Source organism: Beta vulgaris, chromosome 6 (assembly GCF_026745355.1).
Source record: "Beta vulgaris subsp. vulgaris cultivar EL10 chromosome 6, EL10.2, whole genome shotgun sequence".
NCBI lineage: Eukaryota > Viridiplantae > Streptophyta > Magnoliopsida > Caryophyllales > Amaranthaceae > Beta > Beta vulgaris.
This window is the reverse complement of record NC_079207.1, coordinates 36,929,044-36,938,206: the sequence shown is the minus strand read 5'-3', so window position 1 is coordinate 36,938,206 and position 9,163 is coordinate 36,929,044. Positions and strand designations below refer to the sequence as shown.

At 35.8% G+C, this 9,163-nt stretch overlaps 1 protein-coding gene across 1 annotated transcript; it reads left to right on the top strand.

The window, feature by feature from the left end:
- The first annotated feature begins 7,185 nt into the window (after positions 1–7,185).
- On the top strand, positions 7,186–8,340 carry LOC125498677 (uncharacterized). The gene has a single exon (XM_048646928.1). The coding sequence runs from the start codon at positions 7,186–7,188 to the stop codon at positions 8,338–8,340; it is 1,155 nt and encodes a 384-aa protein (XP_048502885.1).
- The last annotated feature ends 823 nt before the right edge of the window (positions 8,341–9,163 follow it).

Here is a 9,163-nt window from a genome sequence, read left to right as displayed (position 1 = left end):
GAAAATATCATGTCCTAAGAAAAACATATTTTAGTTTGAAATAGTTTCATCTTAGGAAATGAGACGATTAACGCATCTACATAAATATATTAAAGGACGTTCTCAAGCAAGTATGCACACCACGCGACACTCTCCCATTAGTTGTTTCTTTCCATGTCATCAACATACATTAAAAAATTAGAAACATGTTTCGTACAAGATTCGACGACGTGACCTCAAATAATGATTGTAAAGTTCTAACCAATGAACTATGCAACATTAGATGTTCTTTTTTGACATGAAAATTTTAATAACCCGGAGCACCGCCCGAGCCTAATAACTAGTTCTTTATAATAACATGTAGAAAGTATTAAGGTGCTTAAAATGTTGATCTAGAATATTCGAGAATGTTAAGACGTCATCAATATAAACTATCATATATTGGGTATAAGGATTAAAAATACCATTCATAATATTTTGGAATTTAAACGGAGCATTTTTTAAGCCAAAAAGCATTACATTCCAGTCATATTATCCAAAAGTAACATTAAAGGCAATTTTATATCTATCTTTTTCTTCTATTTGAATTTGCCAGAATCCACTTTTCATATCACATTTTGAAAAGATCTTTGCATTATAAAGACGACTTAATAAATCTTTTTTATTAGGGATTGGGTACCTTATCCATTGTAAGACTTTATTAAGAGGCTTATAATTAATTACTAATCTAGAAACACCTCTTTATTTTCTGCTTGATTCATAACATAAAAAGCAACACATCTCCAAGGAGATTATGATGATCTAATTACTTTTTTATCTAATAAGATTTGAATTTCTTTTTCACAAAATCCTAACATTTCTTGATTCATCTGAATAGGTCTTGCTTTAGTAGGGATAGAGTTTTTCTAGAAATACTTTTTCATAAGAAAGTGAAACCATATGTTTTTTAGTTTCCCAAAAGCATTAGGAATATTTGCACATACTTCTTCTTTAAAATTTTGTCCTATATCATATATTTTCTTTTGAATATAAGGGGTTTTTAATTGTTCTTCTATTTTTAAGTATGAAATTTCTTATTGTAAGATAGATATTTGAGATTCATTAGTAGTTATTGTATTAATTTGTTGAAATATAGACGAGGATTGTAATATAGCTAAATCCTTTTGATATACTGGGGCAATAAATTGAAAAGATATTTTTTTTTCCTGTAATATTGGTATGATCACCAGTATGATCAGCTGAAAAAGGATAAATTCGAGTAATAAAAGGAGTACCAAGTATTATTTCATTATTTATATCCTTTACTAAAATAAATGCATTCTTAAAACAATAACCTTAGTTACAAATATATATGCCATTGAAAGTTTATATTTTATAATGGCTCATCGTTTGCACTATGTAATTTTTCTGTTGTTTTTTTTTTCATAAAAGGTACTAGGAATTAGTCCTTCTTTAATATAATTTTGATCAGCTCCACTATCTAGTAATGCTATAGTATTAAGTGAAAGTCATTACCTATTTTAAGAGAAATGAGAATATATACCATTTTTGAAAATTTATTCTATCTATGACATTTATTTGATCATCATTAGGATCTTGAGATGAAATTTGAATAGGAGATAAGTTTGAAGTAGAGTGGTTGATACTTTTGACTATTATTTGATTCTAATAAAGCTATTCTAGTTTAAGGTTCTAAATATTTAGTTTTGAATTCTAATAGTTGTTCTTTAAGCTCTTTTATTTGTGATTTAAGGGTGTTAACTTCAGTTTGTAAATGCTTCTTTGTAATTTGTTTGAAAATATTAGGAATCGAATATTGGTCAAATATTTTTGATAAGGCCGGTGACATGTTCAGTTCTAGTAGGATTTTCTTCTTTACAAATGATGTCTTTTATCGTCAAAATATATTCTTTTTTAATATCGTGTCATTAATCAGATCTATGAGTTCAAATAAAAACTCTTTCTCTTTATTATTTTTAATAATGAGATTAATAGAAGGAAAAGAGATAATGTCTACATATTTTTTTTTTAGGTATAGTCCAGTTTTGAAAATTAATCGAAATTTTTTTTTCCTTACTACTCCCCCCGTTCCCTTGAGTTCTTTATGTTTGGTATCATGCACGTGAATTAAGGAGTGTAGGTAGTGGAATAAGATTCTCTTAAATGATTAATGTTGGTTAACTAAACCAGTAAATTATCACGAACTTAGGAAAAGCAAACTGCATAAAATGCAGAAAACAGTAAACTAAATGCTTTCAGAGAATAGAGCTTCAATCCTTGCAAAACCATATTAACCAATAGGAAACCTATACTGTTTTTTTTAAACCAATAGAAACAAAGTACACGGATGGGAAATGAAAACAACACAAAGAACACTTTCTTCTTTACTGTATAAATAGGCTCAATGGCCTTTTTCATCGTTCATAAAAAAAAAACCGTCACATTCTGTTAGAAGTTACATGCATAAGGGAGGTTGTAAAAGTTGCTTTGCTTCATTGCCTTTAATGGATTCAGTTTCAGTGGTTGATGTGGATGATTGCCATGAAATCATTGACTTAGACTCTGATGCTGAAGATGGGCAAGGGGCACTAGGGGAAAAAAACGGAAGGGCTGCGGTGCAAGGGTTGCGTTTTCCTGAAAACACAACCCTTAATAGTGAAGGGCTGCGCTTTTCTAAAAAACGCTGCCCTTTAAGTAATAAAGGGCTGCGTTTTTTTAAAAAGCGCAGCCCTTTATGGGCTTTTTTTAAAAAAGGGAAAAATTGTTTTAAATAAGTCAACCTTTGCGTGGTCTTCCCAAAACAAGTCAACCTATGAATTATTCCTGATTGAGTTAAGCTTGTAGGATTGTTTTCTTCTATTGGGTCAAAATACTTACAACCTGCACAACAGGTTATGTATTATTTTTACTTATTTTTTTATTCTTTTGATTTTTTTATTTTGCACCCACCACCCCTATTAAACAACCACCCCTTTACCCCAATCCAACATCCACTACTGGGCCACCCCTCCTCCTCCGCGCTACTCACTCGTCTGTGCGCCCAGTCCCGCGCCACCACTGCCTACCGCCATCACCTTCCTTTGCCTCCCCTGCGCTACTCATCCTCTCCCTTATATCTTTCTCGCTACTCCTCTTCTCCCTCCCCCTTATGTCTCGCTGCTGTCCTCCCCTCTACCTACATGGGCTGCTGACCCCTAATAGTTAAACCCTTCTCTTTCCAACCCCAAATGAAAAATAAAAAAAAATCCTTAAACCCTAAATTTAACCCCAAATCAATTGTATGTTACCCAAAAATTAACATATTATCATCCTACACCGCCCATTTCCACGAATACAACTCCTTCCATTTGATCCGGTGGAGGTGAAAGAGACAAGAATCACGATTCTTGAGAACAAGCAAAGATGACAAAAAAATCAAGCCGAAGAAGAAGATTGACTGTCGTGGTTGACGGTGGAGGCTTCGCGGAGGAGAGAGGGGTGACAAAGTGGTGGTGTGGTGCTCATACGGAGGAGAGAGAAATAAAGTAAAAGGAAGAAAAGGAAATAGTGTTGTTGAGGTTGTGGTTGTGGTGGTGTGGATTGGTGGCGGGTTCAAAGAGGGGTGGTGATTTGGTATTGGTAGCGGTGAAGGGGGGAGGAGGAGGAAAGAGGGTGCTGGTGGTGTGGGTGGATTTAGAGAGGCGAGAAAAAATAAAACAAGAGGATGGGTACTGTATTAATTTTCTGGTGTTTGGAGGTGTGAGTTGTGGTGGTGTTTGGAGGTGAAGGGGAGGACAAAGAAAGATGAGAGGATGATGGAGGAGAGAGAGTAAAAATGAATCTGTTTTATTTTTAGGTAAAAAAAATAAAAAAAATTAGCAAAACCTGTCATATTACAACACGTGGCCATGTAACCTATTAAAACAGGTCACAAATACAAGATAACCGTTAAAACTCAAAACAAGATAATGGCACTACAAGCTTAACCTATTCAGGAATAATCCATAGCTTGACTTATTTTGGAAAGACCACGCAAAGGTTGGCTTATTTAAAACAATTTTTCCTTTAAAAAATGATTTTAATATAAAAGAAATTGCAAGCTTTAGGGTTTGTTATTAGAGATTGGTCTTTTCACGCCTATGAAAAAACGCCACTCCCCTCTCTTCTCATTTTACGCCTCTCTCATCTCCTCTCTCTCCTCTCATCTTCATTCACGCCATTATTACTCCATTGCTACTCTTCCTTCTATAATCTATTTCAATCAGCTCTTCACTGCCATTTCCAAATTGAAACGCCTTCAACCTCATTCCATCATCATCTCTCTCCTCAGGGACCTTGAATTCTCTGGTATTCCACCCGATATGCATACATTGGGTATTATCACCAATTGTTACTGCCATCTGGGCCGTGTTGATTTCGATTTCTCTCTTCTTGCCACACTGTTTTCACGCACCACCAACAACACCATCAACAGCGAATCATCAACAAACGCAGCGAAATCACTCACAGGGCCTTGCACATCATTTCGTTCATTCAGATCTATATTTTTGTTTTGATTAATGTTCATGTATTGTATTTTCGTTTTTGTTCCCTTTTTTTTTAATTTTCGTTCTTTTATTTTCATTTTCGTTCATTCGGATCTATAATTTCTTAATCTTTGTTTTGATTAATGTTCTTGTATTTTCATATCTATAATTTCTTAATGTAGAGAAAGAAGTTTTGGAGGGTAAAATGGGGAATGAAAAAAGTGGGGTCTACTTGTCTGGATTTGCTATGCCGCATGATAGTCCATTGGAACTGAAGTCACGTGGGTATCACATGGTATCTGGTGCGGTGGATATAGCGTTGTTTAGGAATGCTATGATAGAAGATGTGAAGAAGTTTAAGATGAGTTTGGAGAAGAAGGATGATTCTGATGATGATGATCATAATCAGATGGCTCATGGTAAAGATGCTGATGATAAGTACTGGAGTGAGTGATGTTGTTAGCCAAAATTGGGTTTACTTCTATCGTTGTTATCATCTTTCTTCATTTTTTTTTTGACTATGTGGAGTAAAATTGAGTTTATCCATTGTGAAATTATTAGTTTAGTAGTAAACTTTTCGATGAACCTCCTAAAACATTAAAACCAGTTAATCCTGTTTGTGCAATTATGTGATAACATTTTTTGATTTCCTGTTTTAGTTTTAGTTTTCCTGACCATATTTCCTATTCCCCTTTTGGATGGTTTACTCTAAGGTTTAATGCAAATGTTAAAATTCAGAAGGTCCATATGAGTAAAAAAATGTCAAAAAATAATTTTTTTTTTTGGTAGGAAGGGATGCGCTTTTACCTAAAAAGCGCAGCCCTACAAGCTCAGAAGGGTGGCGCTTTTACCTAAAAAGCGTAGCCCTTCTAAGCTTGAAGGGCTGCACTTTTTAAGTAAAAACACAGCCCTTCGTTGTGAAGGGCTGCTATTGAAAGGGCTGCTGTCAAAAAGCGCTGCCCTAAGGGCCTTTTTTAGCGCAGACCTTCCTTATTTTTCCACTAGTGGGGACTAATATTTCAATTACTTTGGGGTTGAACCAGTGGCAGCTGAAGTCAATATTATTGACTTAAACTTGCCTCCAGAAGCTCAGGTTGACGTTGAATATCATCAGGTTCAACTCAACAGTCAGCAACAACAGAATGAGTCAATTCCACAACTAGCAGACTTCAATAACACAACAGCAGAAGAAACAAACCAGAAGCATCAAAATGAGTCAATTCCACAACCACAAAGTCATCATAATCGAAGGCTCCGCAACTATGACAGGCTGAAAATTTTGTGTTGGTTGCTGAATAACTAAGTAAATGGACATCTGAAACATGGCACCATAACTGAAGCATCAAAACCCTTCAATGTCAGAAGACAAACAATTTCAACATTATGGAACAAAGCAAAAAAAGCAAAAGGAAGCAAGTTAGTCGTTCAATGTGGATAACAAATACATCAACTGTGGAAGAAGAGAGTGGAATGTCCTATAGACAAAATCATTCAACATTCAATGGGTCAACGAACATGCACAAGGGATCTAAGTTTGATGCTTGGCCTTGGTTCAACAACGGTGTGGAGAATGATTCAACGAGGTCTTACCAAAGCTCATATGAACCCGTTACATCCGGGTTTGACGGAGAAAAACAAAATCGACAGAATGAAGCGGGTGTTGAGCTTATTAATAGGAGTATGTACTGTGTTTGAGTTATCACTATCATGTGAAAATAACTTCCTATAAAAAGTAGCCTTGATCATATAGTAAATAATATTTAATGCGTAAAGCAGTTAAATAGATGCATATAAATGAGACCAACGGGATAACCCTTACCGGGACCACTAGTAAGTGTTTGCCGTGTACTCCTAACCAAATATAATTAACCTACTCTCATGCACACTAAGCAAGTATAATGGAAGTAGGGATCATATCCACAAGGAGCAAAGGAACTTGGTCGGAGATTAGTGAATTCAGGACCCTAATGTGTGCTAAGTTCAAAGTAACCGAATTGGAGGGGATTTGGAACAATGCAAGTAGGCTAAACTAAGCACACGAAGAAATTACAATATAAAACGGTCTTGGACTCGATTAGCATCCACCCTAACCTAGTTTGTGATCACGAAACCTTATCCTTCAACACTTCCTATGGTCACCCAGGCCCGTCTATTAGCAAGTGCAAAGTGAGCTATCGCACAGGGCCCCACAAAACCGGGGGCCCAAAAAAATAAATCCATATACTTTAACTACACCAAAAATTTAGAGGTGATCATTTTGGCCCGGCCCGTTTTCGGGTCGGGTTTTGGGCAGAATTTTTCGGCCCGGTCCGTTTTGGCTCGCAAAAGCCCGCTAATTTAGGCCCGAAATAGCGGGCTTTGGACAAAAAAATTCGGCCCGAATTTAGGCCCGGCCCGGCCCGACCAATGGGCAAAAAATTTTGGCCGCGGCCCGGCCCAACCCATGATCACCTACAAAAATTACATTGACTCATACTTGGTTTAGTGGTTTTTGTCAAGTCTAATAAATCACATTATTGTTGATGTCTCAAGTTCGATTGTGATGAGAGCTATTTACTTTTCTTTTTTCACTATCAAAACTTTTGTCTTTTGCGTTTTCCATACAAGCTTCTCAATTTCCCATTTTTTCCATCAACTTGACAAACATGCAATCAATTTATCTTGGGAGTTGTAGAAGACAACATTAAGAGAGAATTTCAAAATGGTCTCAGACTTGATAAACATAAACAGAACTTGGAAATCTTCCACTATCTGGTCCTTGTATCCGGCCAAAGAAGCAAAAGAAATCCTAGCTACTCATATTCCAAAAGAAGAAGTGGAGGACAATCTAGAATGGAGTTTAACCAAGTCAGGCACCTTCTCGGCAAAATCGGGTTATTGGTTCCTTCATAACAAAGAGAATGACGAGGTTGACAATTCAAAATTCTGGAAGCAATTCTGGAAGTCAGACATTTTCCCGAAGTGGAAACTCTTCTTATGGAAAATTTGGAACAATGCTCTGTCAACAGCAGATAATTTAGTCAAGAGGAAAATCACAAAGATAAACCCTATCTGCTGTTTGTGCAACACTAAAAAAGAAACTCTAGCTCATCTCTTTCGAGACTGCCACATTTCCCAAAGAATTTGGAGTTCTTCAATGGGAATTGTAGCTTCACAAGGTGCCCACCTCAAGATTCACGAGTGGATCAAAAATTTTCTGAACCTCTTCAAGAAGAAAAGAAAAGAGGAGGGGAGCGTCATGGAGATTGATTTCATTTCAACGTTATGGGGAATATGGCTCCATAGAAATGAAATCATTTTCAGAAAATCCAATCTCAATCCCGTAAGGATTATGGAGATAATCAAAGAGAATATCAATAGGGCTAGGGCTAAAAGATCACAAGGAGAAATTAAAGCTGATAATGCTTTTGAGGAAAGCCACAAAGACCTGCAATGGACAGTAGGACAAAGTAGGTCAAGCAACGTCCAAACGTTGGTTGTAGATGGTGCATGGAAGAAGAACACTCAAACTCAACAATGGCAAGCTGCTATAGCCTGGAAAAATCTCAACAACGACCCAAGGGAGGAATTCGCGGGGAAAATCTTCGCAAACTCTGCAAAACAAACGGAAGCCTACTCAATTATGAAAGCTTTAACAGATATGGAATGGCGTTGTACGGAGTTGATTATCAAAACAGATAACCAAGAGATCATTCGCGCCCTTAGGAACCCTGAAAAGAACAATAAGGATACGGATAATATCATTAAGGATATAAGGAAAATAGCTAATAGCGTTATGTTTGTTTGTTGTAAAAAAGTGAGAAGAGAAGAAGTCATATTAGCTCATAAACTAGCGGTCACCACTAGGAAAAGCTAGGTGATCTCCTTTTCTCAGGTTTTTTTTTTTTTATGTTTTTACCCATTGTGAAAAAAAAAAAAAAAAGTAGAAGACAACATAAGCAAATGAGTGTTCACCTCGCTTGCTTTTTTATTACTAAAGATTTAAAGTTCAAAAACGAAAATCCTCGGTGGAATTTTCCTCATCATTTATTTCTAGCGATTGATTATAAGGCATGCTCTTTTTTTTTTAATAAGCTCAATAGTCTTCTGTTATATTTTTTCTACATGAATTATTTTGATCTTTACTTCTTTGCTTTTTTCTTACTTGTGAAAAAGGGCCCACTTTTATCTTTACTGCACGGGGGCCTCACTTTTCATTGAGACGGCCTTGTGGTCACCTATCGAGAAGTCTAGACCCCTATCCTCCTATATTGTGGTTAAACACACGATCCACGTGGTTTGAACTGCCCTTACTATGACTTAACTCAAATGAATCGCATTTAAGTCCAAACCAAATTAGCATTAAGGTCGTGGAACATGATAGGATTACTAATGTTATCAAAGCAATAACATTCGAATAATAAGCAATGCTTCTCTAAGTGCACAAGATTATTAATGTTTAGCATTTAATCAAACACCTAGTATGCTATATGGAGCTAGGAACACATATGCACCTAGAATTAGCATTAGATGAATTACACAACAATACTAGTAACGTTCCTAGCAATGTAATCCCCCATAATTTAAAGGATTTTATAAATATATTTTAGTATTTATATATTTATGTTTAAACATAATTTAGTTCAAAGGATTTATTTATTTAAAGAAGGTTGACTATTTTAAAGTCAAAAGAAATTATT

Bases quoted from the DNA above. Each gene is read 5' to 3' on its own strand.
- LOC125498677 (XM_048646928.1), top strand. From the start codon at position 7,186: ATGGTCTCAGACTTGATAAACATAAACAGAACTTGGAAATCTTCCACT.